General features: G+C 41.3%; 1 protein-coding gene across 10 annotated transcripts in view; it reads right to left on the bottom strand.

Annotated features, from left to right (window-relative positions):
* PARP9 (poly(ADP-ribose) polymerase family member 9) overlaps nt 1-14,816 on the bottom strand; it is a 37,016-nt gene that overhangs the window by 7,702 nt on the left and 14,498 nt on the right. For all 10 annotated transcript variants that reach the window (XM_077993812.1, XM_015129996.3, XM_077993814.1 and 7 more), the window contains exons 7-10: nt 10,033-10,090; nt 4,604-4,984; nt 1,144-1,280; nt 369-543 (exon numbers count right to left, since the gene is read on the bottom strand). In XM_077993812.1, coding sequence (XP_077849938.1) covers nt 369-543; nt 1,144-1,280; nt 4,604-4,984; nt 10,033-10,090 — 751 coding nt within the window. The remainder of the gene's footprint in view (nt 1-368; nt 544-1,143; nt 1,281-4,603; nt 4,985-10,032; nt 10,091-14,816) is intronic.

The following is a 14,816-nucleotide window of genomic DNA, read 5'->3' as shown; positions in this document are numbered from 1 at the left end:
GGATGAGGATGGTTCAGTGCTGTTGGTAATAATTTTGTTGAGATAAGTAAGGCAAAAAAAAAAAGCCTCAACGTGCTCTCTGCAGATAGGACACAGAAACACATAATGGAGAAAAACAGTGAACCGTAGTTCTTACTGCTCACACTTTTCATCAATGTAAAATGCAACAGCAACAAAAGATACAAAGGAAAAGTAAAAAGTATCACTCTTTCCAGAATACTTCGTGACCTGGGTCATTATTCGTGACCTCTAAATCGCAGTCACAAATGATCCCTTCCCCACAACAAATGCTATTAGTGGAAGCATCTACTGATGTCAGCTCACCAAATCCCACAGAATAGCCCCAATGATGAGGCATTGACACCTACCGCAAGGCACCGAGTACATTCTTTGAAAGCCAACTCTGCATACCACATTGCAGAACTGGTATGGGACTTGCTGAAACAGCCTGTGGCTCACTGATTGCCTGGGCAGTTTTCCTTCCATCATTTCCTTCTTTCTTTGAAAGGCAGCCATAAGAACCTTATTTTCTATCTTCTCCACCTAGAATCATAGAAAAGAAAGACTGAAAAAGAGGCTAGAAAAAGAGCTGCAAAGCTCTTTAAATTGCCTATTATATTGCTTCAAAAATAAAGGAGCTTATGTGCATAATATTACTTTGCATGCACTTTGCTTTTCATATAAAGTTGCAAAAGAGTCTCTCCTCCCTCTAATCCTCTCCTATTTTGATTCTGTCTCTTCAAAATTCCCTGCCCCTTCTCTAATAAATTTCTTTAACAAAAATTCACTGACTTAGACATAATGTCTGCCCTCTTAAGCTCATAGTTTAGTGAGATAGAAAAATAGGTAAACAATTATAACACAGTGTGATAAATGCTATTCCACTTCTTTTATTTTGCTCAAAGACGGGCTTCCTGGATCTGGAATCTGCTTCTGTGTGTCCTGACGTCATTTTTACCTTCCGATTCCAACTATATCCCTCGTGCCTGCCCTGCCTTGCTCTCTTCTCGGTCTTACTGACCTAGGATTCCAAGTCCATGAGCGGCCAGCTTAGAATCATCAGTAGGTGAGCTTTTCCTTGGGCTACAGAAGCAAGTTAATTAACAACAAAATGAGCCAAATCCTCCCCTTTGTTAGGTATACCTTTATAACCTGCAAACCACATTTTTCAAACTGTTTCTTTTGATCTTCAAGCTCTTGAGTTAGAGGCACAGGACATTTCAGAAATATATTTTCTTTCATTTTGTCTTGAGTTTTTTGTTGCTGATTAGTCCACTGTCCTAAAAATGAGTAACACAAAAACTTTGTTTCAACGCTCTGAGAGAGGAAAAAGGAAACTTAATGAAACAAATTCTAGAAATTTAGAGGAAGGGATTAGCCAGTTTAAATTGTGTGCCTCATGCATTTAGGACATGCAAGGAGAGCTATAATATTATGAGCAGTCAGGATAAAATAAAGGGGTAATAAATTTGTCTTTAGATGATTTGAACCATGAGGCTAAGGGGATGTGAGTAAAAGGAGCATAACGTATACTTGCTTCTCCACAATCAATGCTGTAATAATGAGAAATAATTGTGTTGCTCATAGGGTATGTTTTTATTTCTAGCCCCAATGCCTATCAGCAAAAAGAGACAGGCATTAGAAAATATTAAATATGGAATGATAGGAAATGACATGACATTTGTAAAACACTTCAAAATTTTCAGTTTCCTTCCTTATTTGATCATTATAACACCACCATGAAATAACGCCATTTTACAAATAAAGAAATTGAAGTTCAAATAAGTAACTTGCCCCATAGCACACACCTAGTAAGTAAAGAGCTAAGATTACAAACCTGGCTTTCACCAATGCTTTTTGTAAGTGACAAGGCAAAATACTTGGAACATGCATCACTCATATACCACCCAAAGAAGAAGAGCAAAATTTGGAGATTAAGAGTCTATGGTGTCTTGTTTTTCCTCCCTTCCTCTTTTCTCCTCCTCCTATTTTCCTCCCTCCCTCCCCTCCCTCCCTCCCTCCCTCCCTCTCTTCCTTCCTTCCTTCCTTCCTCCTTCCTTTTTTTCCTCCCATCCTTTTTTTCAAGAGGCAACCTGTTTTTGTCCAAAGGAGCTCCTTACTGGACTAAATATACAGGTGGACAAATGAAAACCAAAAAAGACTTGTTTTCTCTTGGTTTATTTTTAGTTTGACTTAAGACCAAGTATACTAAAATGACCTAATCCCCGGTTCATTATCTAATTGAATGGGCTCAATTTAACCACAAAAAGCAGGTGACGAATTGAGGGAAACTCACTAGAGAGCCAAGTTGTAAATCTGAGAAAGTGGGAGGGACAAAACTCCATAGCAGAGGAACTGCAAAGACCAGAAACTTCAACAGAAGACTGTAAATTAACTTTGGAGAGCAATAGCTCATATTTATAAGGTGTAATATTAGAGTTCAGTTTCCTTGAGTTCAACAAACATTTGCCAAGCTCCTTCTATATGCCAGGCACTGGACTGGGCACTGGGGACCCAAAGATCACAAACTTCTGCCATTGGAAACACCTACCAGGAAGGATTAAAAGAGTGGCATAAAAGAGAGGTGATGCCTTTGATTTAAAAAATAAAATTAGTGTTCTGATGGATATTTGATATTCCTTATAATGATAACTCATCTCAAAATTATCCATTTTGTTAATTAACATCTTAATCTGATTAAGACAGGGTAGGTTTTCCTGAACCTCTAAGGCTTCTGTGGAATAATATATTTAGTCATCAACTACCAAAAGTGCCATCTTGCGGCAGAACAAGGGACTTACATGACTCAAAATTGTCAATAGCTGGGAGAATTAGCCCACCTTATGACTTCAGTTAATTTAAAGCAATGCCACACACACACACACAAACAAAATAATGCCACAAGTTTTATAGGAGATTCATGTTTCTTTGTATCCTGTTCCCCTAAGCTGACACTGGTGTCAGTTTCAATACCTACATTCACTATGTTTCAAAAACTAAGTGAAAATCATAATCTTGGTTCTTATGCTTGTGTATTCTTTTTATCCATTTTTTTTTTTTGCCACTGTGTTTTCTGTGGAATGTGGATACAACATTTATGGGGAACTCTCACTCACTTAACCATTTATTCCTGCATTATTTTTACAAACACGTGGTAAAAATAAGGTGTCCTTTGAAATTTTGCGTCTGAATTTTTGCACCTCTTACTAAATCCATTCTCCACATTATAACCAGTGATCTTTCTAAAAACACAAGTCTGATCTTAACTTTGCTTAAAATTCTTTAAGGTTCCCTATTTGTTTCAAGAAATTCTCTGAACTCTTTCACGTGATTTATAAGGTCTTACATAATCCAGGCCTTGCAACAATCTTATTTCTTGATGTTTTCTTTCTTTGCCTAACTAACTTCTACCTATTATCCAGTTCTCCATTTATGACACCTGTGATAAGCCCTCCCATGACTTCCCAAGTCTGGGTTAGGTGCCTCTCCGCAGTGCTTTCGCTCTCCTCTATCATCACTAACCTGTGTGCTCATCAAGGTTCCCCATTAGACTTTGAGCAGGAACAATGTCCATCTTGTTTATTGCTGTAGTCCTTGCACCTAGCACAGTGCTTGGCACATCATGGGTGCAATATGCATTAGTTGAATGAAATCTATATCTATCTCTATCTCCCGAGATGGCATTTCTTTTTTTCTTTCTTTCTTTTTTTTTTTTTTTTTTTTGAGACAGAGTTTCACTTTTGTGGCCCAGGCTGGAGTGCAATGGCTTGATCTCAGTTCACTGCAACCTTTGCCTCCTGGGTTCAAGCAATTCTCCTGCCTCAGCCTCCAGAGTAGCTGGGATTACAAGCATGGGCCACCATGCCTGGCTAATTTTTTTTTTTTTTTTTGTATTTTTAGTAGAGACAAGGTTTCTCCATGTTGGTCAGGCTGCTCTTGAACTCCCGACCTCAGGTGATCTGCCCAAAGTCCTGGGATTACAGGCGTGAGCCACCACGCCCGGCCCTGAGATGGCATTTTCAATAGTATAATTTCCTAGTTAGCTCTAGGGCTCTGTTGAAAGGATCTCTCCAGATCCAAATTCCCACATGTATCCTGATGAGTTTAGCCCCACTGAATGGGAGATACTTGAGTGTACCTCACAGTACCAATGTATAATTTCATTGGCGAGAGGGCTCAAGGTAAGTAATTTTAGGGTTCCTAATGCTGTCAGTAACAAATAAATACAATAAAACTTGATAAAAGAAATAAGATAATCTGATAGAATGTGTCTACATTTGAGCGCTGCATCTGAAGAATTAGAAATGTATACTTTTCCCCATGGCTTGGGTTTTACCACTGCCAAAATTCCATGTAATTGCCTCTTAGACAATCAGGGTTATTACAAGTAAATAAAATTGTGTTTGTGTGTGTGTTCACAAATAATCCTGATTGTCAAAAGAGAGCAAAAAATAACTCACGAAGGTTTATGATCTAACAAAGAATCAGAATGTTTGCTCCCTCCTCTCTCTGTCTCTCACCCACATCCATACATACATGCTCACACCCAAAAGAAGGAACAATGGGGAGAATTTACTTTCTAACTTAATAGAAAGTTACTCACCTAACAAGCTCCAAAGTCCTTGCTCCTTTTTCCTTGCCATTTCCTCCTGTACTTTACAAAGCATATCTTCAATGTTCATAACCACCTCAATGAGGTCAGCCTGGGCTCCTTTAATCTCTAACTCTGTCCTTCCTGGTTTGATAATTTCTGTGATGGAGACACTTGAAGTTTTCTGAAGCTGAGATAAAATGTCATGTTCCTTTCTCCCAAGGTACAGAATATGATTATTCTCAATGATGTGATGGTTCTGGAGACTCAGTATTCTTTGGATCCATGCATGGGCCTCCCACATTTTTTCCATGTTGAATCCCATCAGATTGATGGCAGGAAATCTAGCTTCAAGCCCATTTTCTCTTTTCTCCTCTCTGGTTGACTGGGGGACTGAAATGACTATAATAAGCAATCATGGAAGACTAGCGGTTTTTTGTTTTTTTTTTTTTTTTTTTTTGAGACGGAGTCTCACTCTGTCGCCCAGCCTGGAGTGCAGTGGTGTGATCTTGGCTCACTGCAAGCTCTGCCTCCCAGGTTCACGCCGTTCTCCTGCCTCAGTCTCCCGAGTAGCTGGGACTACAGGCGTCTGCCAGCACACCCAGCTAATTTTTTATATTTTTCGTGGAGATGGGGTGTCACCATGTTAGCCAGGATGGTCTCGATATCCTGACCTCGTGATCTGCCCGCCTCAGCCTCCCAAAGTGCCAAGATTACAGGCGTGAGCCAATGTGCCCGGCTGACCAGTGGGTTTTAAAACAGTGCAGAAATGGGATGGCTGGGTCAAATGGTATTTCTAGTTCTAGATAGGATTATAAGTCATGTTGCTATAAAGACACATGCACACATATGTTTACTGTGGCACTATTCACAATAGAAAAGACTTGGAATCAACCCAAATGTCCATCAGTGACAGACTGGATTAAGAAAATGTGGCACATATACACCATGGAATACTATGCAGCCATAAAAAAGGATGAGTTTGTGTCCTTTGTAGGGACACGGATGCAGCTGGAAACCATCATTCGCAGCAAACTGTCGCAAGAACAGAAAACCAAATACCGCATGTTCTCACTCATAGGTGGGAATTGAACAATGAGATCACTTGGACACAGGAAGGGGAGCATCACACACTGGGTCTTATTGTGGGGAGGGGGTAGAGGGGAGGGATAGCATTAGGAGATATACCTAATGTAAATGACAAGTTAATGGGTGCAGCACACCAACATGGCACATGTATACATATATAACAAACCTGCACGTTGTGCACATGTACCCTAGAACTTAAAGTATAATAAAAAAAATTAAAAAAAATAAAACAGTACAGAACAAAACACCATGGCCAGCGTTTTACCCCTGTGATATTGTCACCACTGTCAGCAGTAGCAGCTTCAATTAAGTACCTATCTCTGAAAGCTGCATTGGGTATGAAGGAAATCTACCTGTATTGTTTACAGCCTCCTTTGGAACACAGAGTTTAGCTTGTAATGGATTAGCTTTATCATCTCTTGCCTCTGCTATGTTGCATTTATCAGTTCACAGATGAGTTCACCTTGAGATCTCACCCTGGATGTTAAGTATTATTTCCTGCTGAATAGGATTTTCCTTAACCTCTTGCTACTAGTTTTAAAATCAAACATCTCTGAAAGACACAGAGCTTGAAGAGTCAAAATTATTTTTTAAAAATTGAATCTCTGATTTTAAGAATAATACATGTTTATTATTTAAAAATTGGAAAATTATCAACATATAATGGAAGGAAGAAATACCTGTAATTCCACTACTCAGGATTCCTCACAACCTTATGAGACAGATACTAGTAGTTGTCCCATCTTACCAACAAGGAAATTGATTCACAGAGTCATTAAGTAACTTGCCCATGGCTACAGGACTAGTTAGTGGTGGCCATGAAGCTAGTAGGTATGGGCATCTGACTCCAGTGCTCCCGCATATGCCTTCCAGTGAGTAATATCTGAACAGCAGTGGAAATTAGCATCTTTCTCCTGAGATCTCAGTTGTGTGGCACAGGAGCTACAAAAGAAGTATAAGGACAGACCCAGAAGTAACACAGGGAGGACAGTCTTCCTCTGAGTAAAGATAAAAAATACAAAAGTCAAGGTTTTAGACAGCAGTAAGAAGTAACCCAGGTTTTATATTGGAGGCATACTTTTGTTTAAACCCTTGTTCTGTCTGGGAGATTATATTATTTTTTAGGAGAAAATAAAAACAATGCATAGTGATATTTCATTTAGCCATTATTATCAAGAGAAAATTCTTCTCCTTCTTCTCCTTTTTCCTCTTCCTCTTCTTCTTCTACCTCTCTCCTCTCTCTCCCCCTCCCCCACTTCTCCTCCTCCTCCTCCTATTTTTTTAGAGATGGGGTGTCACTATGCTGCCAAGGCTGGTCTTGACCTCCTGGCCTCAAGCAATACACCCACCTTGTCCTCCCAAAGCACTGGGACTATGAGCATGAGTCAGCATGCCTGGCCAATAATAATAATAATAATAATAATAATTTATTTATTTATTTTTGAGATAGAGTCTCACCCTGTCGCCCAGGCTGAAGTAGAGTGGCGCGATCTCTGCTCACTGCAACCTTAGCCTCCCGAGTAGCTGGGATTACAGGCGCCTGCCACCACGCCCAGCTAATTCTTGTACTTTTAGTAGAGATGGGGTTTCACCATGTTGGCCAGGCTGGTCTCGAACTCCTGACCTCGTGATCTGCTCACCTCAGCCTCCCAAAGTGCTGGGATTACAGGCGTGAGCCACCGCACCTGGCCAATAATTATTATTCTAACTTTAGTATATGTGTTGGCAAAGTGAGCACTATTCTTCTAGATAAGTAAATTGTTCGGATCACTAAAGGATAACTCTTCTAGCACCAAAATGCACTGAATTTTAACTATGAGTTATCTATTTATTTTTCTTTTTTGAGACCAAGTCTCCCTCTGTTGCCCAAGCTGGAGTGCAGTGGCACAATCTCGGCTCACTGCAACCTCCGCCACCTGGGTTCAAGTGATTCTCCTGCCTCAGCTTCCCGAGTAGTTGGGATTACAGGCACACGCCCCCATGCCTGGCTAATTCTCTTTTGTATTTTTAGTAGAGACGAGGTTTCGCCTTGTTGACCAAACTGGTCTCGAACTCCTGACCTCAGGTGATCCGCTTGCCTCGGCCTCCCAAAGTGCTGGGATTACAGGCATGAGCCACCGTGCCCAGCTGAATTAAATATTTCTAATGATAACATACCACCTCTCTGCCTTCTTAAATAGTTTTTTTTGTTTGTTTGCTTTTTTGTTTTTGTTTTTGTTTTTTTTGAGATGGAGTTTCCCTCTTGTTGCTCAGGCTAGAGTGCAATGGCGTGATCTTGACTCACCACAACCTCCACCTCCCACGTTCAAGCGATTCTCCTGCCTCAGCCTTCTGAGTAGCTGGGATTACAGACATGCACCACCACACCTGGCTAATTTTGTATTTTTAGTAGAGATGGGGTTTCTCCATGTTAGGCTGGTCTTGAACTCCCGACCTTAGGTGATCTGCCCACATCAGCCTCCCAAAGTACTGGGATTACAGGCATGAGCCACCGTGCCCGGCCCTTCCTAAACAGTTTAACCTTTCCTTGATAATCTGAGATCATCATCATTAATCATTTTGTTTATTTGTCACCCAGGCTGGAGTGCAGTGGCACAATCATGGCTCACTGCAGCCTTGACCTCCCCGGGCTCAGGTGATCCTCCCAAGTAGCTGAGACTACAGGCACGCACCACCATGCCTGGCTAATTTTTGTATTTTTTGTAGAGATGGGTTTCACCATGTTGCCCAGGCTGGTCTCGAATTCCTGTCCTCAAGTGATTGCCTGCCTTGGCCTCCCAAAGTGCTGGGATTACAGGCTTGAGCCACCATGTTCCATCATTAATCATTTTTATGTCAATTATTGTCCTGTGCTATATAATTCCTTTACAGTTGTCCGCAAGAATTACTGAATTAAATGGTGACATTTGCCACCATTATTCAGATTAATGACATACAGACCTTTTGATGTTCCTTTTCTATGTTTTTCTCACCTAAAACTCCTCTTATGTACCCATAATGGATTCCCTGTGGTTCCCCAAACATGCACTGGATTTCTTTGCTCCTGTGGGTTTTCTCTACCTTGGATGCCCCATCCTACCCTCTCTGGACATTGGAAATCTTGCCATGCTTACAGCCCAGCTTAGAACTATCTCATTCATGAAGCCATTCTTCATCTTTACCAGTCAAAAGGAATCTCTTTCTCCTCTTAGCTACCTGGGGAGTTTGTCCATCTTCTCAGTCATTATTTATTGTCTGGCATTTGTTTAATGCTTTCAATTTATAGAACATTTTTGCATACATAATGTATTATCCTCACAACAGTCTGTTATTATCATCACTATACAGATAAATAAAGAGGATCATAAAAGGCACAGTTCCAGGCCAGAAATGTTAATGCTCTCCTTCCCTACTTCCAGCACTGCCAGGCCACTGAACATTCCATCTCAGTCCACCCAAACTTCACTAAAAGAATGACGTTATATACCTGTAATCCCAGCATTTTGGGAGGCAGAGGCAGGCAGATCACTTGAGCCTAGGAGTTTCAGACCAGCCTGGGCAACATGGTGAAACCCCGTCTCTACCAAAAAACAAAAAAAAAAAATTTAAAAATAATAAAATAAATTAACTGGGCATGGTGGCATGTGCCTATAGTCCAAGCTACTTGGGAGACTCATGTGGGAGGATGGCTTGAGCCTGTGAAGCAGAGGTTGCAGTGAGTTGACATCACACCACTGCACTCCAGCCAGAGTGACAGAGCCAGACCTTGTCTCAAAAAGAAAAGAAAAAAAAAATGCTCGGCATCAAAATTGACTAGGGAGCATTCACAATAGATATTGTTGGCCCAGACCCAGAGTCCCTAAATCAGCATCTGTAGAGCTGGGACAAATACATATTTTGGGAGTTTTTTGTTTGTTTGTTTTTTAAAGTTTCCATCGTGATCCCAGTGATTACTCGGGTTTGAGTAGCATTGAGTTAACCCATTTATCTGTTATTATTGAGATGTGTTTTCTGTAATTACAATAAGTAACCCTCTTTAGACGTTCAGAGCAGAAAGAGTGACTGAATGCCAGTTTATGGAAGCCAGAACTTTTTCTTGGGAAAAAATTATAGATATCTATTTATGAATCAACCACCCACACCTTGGATTATCCACTGCAACTCAAACCTCCTCTGTTCATATCATGAAACTGGACCAAGCAAGAATAGACTCATGATCAGGGCATAGAGTAGGCAGGTATCCAAGCAGGACCACAATGCAATACATGTGGCTTATTTATTCTTCTTCTCCCCTCCATTAGTTCAGATGATCAAGAATAGAATGAGCCAATGGTGGGCGACACTACTTATTGGCCTGTGAATTTCTTACTCACCACTGTAATTGTTCAAACCCAGCATCTTGGACCTCTTTGCCATTTCAGCACTGAAAACCTACAAGAAGCAAAACAGAGCAGAGAGTCATAAGCAGGGCTGATAGCCATTGTCATCAAAGTCTCCCTCTCTGCACACACAGCACTTGACTTCATCCACTCTGTCAGTCCCATTCCTACTACCACAAATCTAAAGCAGCCTTTAGGAAAGTCCCAGAGAAGAGGACCACCATCTATTAGAACACAGAAGGAACAAGCATAGGAAAAATGAAGATGAAATCAAAATCTGGTATAAATAAAGAAGACTATGCATTCCAAGACAAAATATAACCATGCATTCATTCAACAGATTTTAATGCCCTGCTTGCACTAAACCAAAGCTGTGGATATGTCACTGAAGAAGAAAACTATAGGTAACTAATAAAACACAAAATCATTTAAAAAATGGTATACACACCAAACTTGGTCTGTAAATTGAATAATAAAATAATCTGTTTTATGTAAGTTAATTCCTATAGAGTGCTTGAAATTGCTCCTGGCGTGTAGTAAACATTCAGTACATGGTAGCTATTGTAATTGTTATTATATGAAAGTCTATAGACAAAGATTTGTGCATATTGCAACACAGATCCATTAACATAATGTCTATTAGAAATAACACATCTCACTTAGCTTTTGGAGCCATGGTATTCACTGTCTTCCTTGTCCAAAGTAGATACAATTGGCAATACAGATAGTCCTGACTTACAATGGTTTGATTAAGGACTTTTTGGCTTTATTGATGGTGCAAAAGTGATATGCATTCAGTGGAAACTGTATCTTGAGCTTTTCCCAGGCTGGTGACATGTAGTAAGATGCTCTTTCGTGATACTGGGCACAAGCCAAGCTCCCAGTCAGCCACAGTAAACACTGTATTCAGTAAGTTACATGAGATATGCAACACTTTATTACAAAATAGGCTTGTGTTAGATGATTTTGCCCAACTATAGACAAATGTAAGTGTTCTGAACATGTTTAAGGTAGGATAAGCTAAGCTATAATGTTTGGTAGGTTAAGTGTATTAAATGCATTTATCTCACCGCAACTTATTTAGGAAGAAAATATGTGCTTATTAGAAGGCTTATTAGAAGATGTATACATTATATCTGCACACACATCATACCTCCATGTGGATATAAAGTAGTGTTAATGCTGAAAAGAGCCTGAAGGAATGGTCAACATTCACTTTTAATGTAAATTGCTGTGTAAGATAATCCTCTTGTTTGAGTTACAAAACTAAAAGATGTATAATTCTCTGTGTTTGTGTTTAATGGTTCAGAACAAAGTTTTGAGCGCAGACAGACACCAAGGTTGATCTTGGTTTGGCCATGTGACTAGCTGTGTGCATATTAACCTCTGGGTTATGTTTTGGATTTGTGAAATGGAGACGACAACAGTAGCTTCATCAAAATATTAAGGGGAGAAGGAAATGAGACACCTTCTTAGCGCAGTGCCTGACAGACACAATACATGGCACTATATACTTTTTTTTTTTTTTTGAGACGGCCCTGGCTGGAGTGCAATGGTGCAATCTCGGGTCACTGCAACCTCTGTCTCCCAGATTCAAGTGATTTTCCTACCTCAGCCTCCTGAGTAGCTGGGATTACAGGCAGGTACCACCACACCCTGCTAAGTTTTATATTTTCAGTGGAGCTCGGGTTTCACCATGTTGGCCAGGCTGGTTTCCAACTCCTGACCTCAGGTGATCCACCCAGCTCAGCCTCCCAAATTGCTGGGATTACAGGCATGAGCCACCGAGCCCAGCCCCCTATGACGCTATTTTTATTATTAGTCCCTGGGGGAGCGCTCAGACTGTGGTTGATCTTTCCATTTTTCTTAAACTGTCATGCACATTTTTGTTTGTATGTTGGAGAGAATGAACCTTCTTTTCTAGATGTGGTTAATTCTTCTTGTATGAAAATGGTGCTTCATAAACAGTTCAGGGGCTGGGCATGGTGGCTCACGTCTGTAATCCCAGAACTTTGGGAGGCTGAGGTGGGAGGATTGCTTGAGTCCAGGAGTTTGAGATTGGCCTGGGCAACATAGTGAGATCCCACTTCCACAAAAATAAAAGTATTAGCCAGGCATGGTGATGCATGCCTATAGTCCCAGCTACTCAGGAGGCTGAGATGGGAGGATTGCTTGAGCCTGGGAGGTTGAGGATGCAGGGATTTATGATCACACCACTGCACTCCAGCCCAGGCAACAGAGCAACATCCTGTCTCAAAAAAAAAAAAAAAAAAAAAAAAGGAAATTAAAAAAAGAAATAGTTCAGGAGTTCAGGGATGTGATCAGGGCACCTATCTGGGCTTAGAGATAATCCTCTGCATGGGAAAACTAATGAACTTCATCTGAAGGACAGGATTATTCATTTTATCAGAAGGTGAGCTACTTCCTCGGGTCATGCACCACCATCTCACCAGTCAGCTGTGGGTGAGGTGCAGTGGGATACTGGAGCTGGCAGACAGTGACTCAAGAGAGCCTGCTGTGACCATCTCTTCCAGCTCTGCTTTCAGTGACGTCATATCAACAGCTTGAAAGCAGCCACGGAAATCAGCAAATGCTACAAATCTCTCTGTGTCTAATTGGGCAGCAGAAGGAATAAGGACTTTTATACTTGTTCCAAGAAAGACCAAGCTGGAACAAGTATAAATTCATTTCCTTATAGGCAGAGATAAAATGGCAACCATGCACATAGAGCAGGCCAAGAGGTGGGAATATGAGCAGTCAGAGAACTAATGTTTGCAGCCACTTTCTGCCAGGCAAGGCCCTCTATATCCAAAATCCAGACACGTGCTGAGAAGTCTCACTAAAACTCAGATGTTGCTGTTGGCAGAAACAGAAACCTGTATCTCGAAAACCTATTTTAGGTTGCTGTATCTTATTTCCTCTCCTTTTTATTCTTCCCTAACATCATTAAAGTCTTTCTCGAAAATGCCAGCTAAGTGAGAATAAAGCAGAGATGGTCAGTACTTTAAAGGCAGAACAGCACTGCAATATGTAGTAATTACGCTGAATATAACACGGTTTATTCACATGTTAGGAACTCAGCTTGATCTGTCCACCCAAACAAAAAGCTGAGATGAAGTACACTCAGACCCATAAGACAAGCTCCCCTCCAACACAGGGACCCCAGACATATTAGACCATGGCTGATTTCCTTCTGACGTCACCTACAGATGAGCTAAAAAAGAATGGGTTGAATTTGAGGGCAGTACTGGAGACATGGCAAAACTAGCCAGGCATACCGCTGCTGTTAAAGAAACTGGAAAGAAAAGATAAACAATTCACTGAATTTAGTAACAATTCAGCACTCAGTGAACTACAGCTCATCACAGTTGATATAATAACAGCTACCTTCTACTCTGTGCTAGGTACTACTCTACGTGTTTCACAGATATTAACTCTTTTTTTTTTTTTTTGAGATGGAGTTTCACTCTTGTTGACCAAGCCGGGGTTCAATGGTGTGATCTCGGCTCACTGCAACCTCCGCCTCTCGGGTTCAAGCGATTCTCCTGCCTCAGCCTCCCGAGTAGCTGGGATTACAGGTGTGTGCCACCACGCCTGGCTAATTTTTTATATTTTTAGTAGAAATGGGGTTTCATTGTGTTAGCTAGGCTGATCTCAAACTCCTGACCTCAGATGATCTGCCTGCCTCAGACTCCCAAAGTGCTGGGATTACAGGCATGAGCCACCTCACCTGACTGTATTAACGCATTTTATATTCACAACAGCTCCATAAGATGGTAATTAGTATCCCTCTTTTAAGGATGAGGAAACTGAGGCACAGATAGGTAAACTAACTTGCCCAAGGTTATATAGCCAGTAAGAGACAAAGCTGAGACTGATGGGGATTTTAGAGGGAAAACTGACTGAGGAGGAGAAGACAGGCCAGGCATAGTGGCTCACACCTATAATTCCAGAGCTTTGGGAGGCTGAGATGGGAAGATCACTTGAGCCCAGGAGCTCAAGACCAGATTGGGTGACATAGTAAGACCACTTTTCTACAAAAAATTTAAAAATTAGCCAGGCATGGTAGCACGTGCCTGTAGTGCCTGCTAATCAAGAGGCTGGAGTGGGAGGATCATATGAGCCCAGGAGTTCAAGGCTACAGTGAGCTATGATTGTGCCACTGTACTCCAGCCTGGGCAACAGAGCAAGACCTCATCTGTTTAAAAAAAAAAAGAGACAGAGAGAGAGAAGACAAAGAATTTGCCTTAAATACACTGCATTTGAGATGACGGTCAGAGATCCAAGTGGAAATGAGAGAGGATTGGCTAAGAAGATAAGACTTCACAGAAGTTGTAAGAACAGTTGTGTTCTTGAAGGGAGAGAGGTGAGAGAGCAGCAAGGACCCCAGACTGAAACTAGAGGGTTGCTTACCTTTAAGGAGCAGAGGGAAGAATAAGTGCCAATAAAAGGAAACACCAAAGCTAGGTAGTGGGGTAAACATGTTTCTTTTCTTTTTTTTTTTTGAGATAGTTTCACTCTTGTTGCCCAGGTTGGAGTGTAATGGTGTGATCTCGGCTCACCGCAGCCTCCGCCTCCTAGGTTCAAGTGATTCTCCTGCCTCAGTCTCCCTAGTAGCTGGGATTACAGGCATGCACCACCAAACCCAGCTAATTTTGTATTTTTAGTACAGACAGTGTTTCTCCATGTTGGTCAGGCTAGTCTCGAACTCCCGACCTCAGGTAATCCACCCGTCTCAGCCTCCCAGAGTGCTGGGATTACAGGTGTGAGCCACCACG

Source organism: Macaca mulatta, chromosome 2 (assembly GCF_049350105.2).
Source record: "Macaca mulatta isolate MMU2019108-1 chromosome 2, T2T-MMU8v2.0, whole genome shotgun sequence".
NCBI classification, from domain to species: Eukaryota; Metazoa; Chordata; class Mammalia; order Primates; family Cercopithecidae; genus Macaca; species Macaca mulatta.
This window is presented reverse-complemented; position numbering and strand designations above follow the sequence as displayed.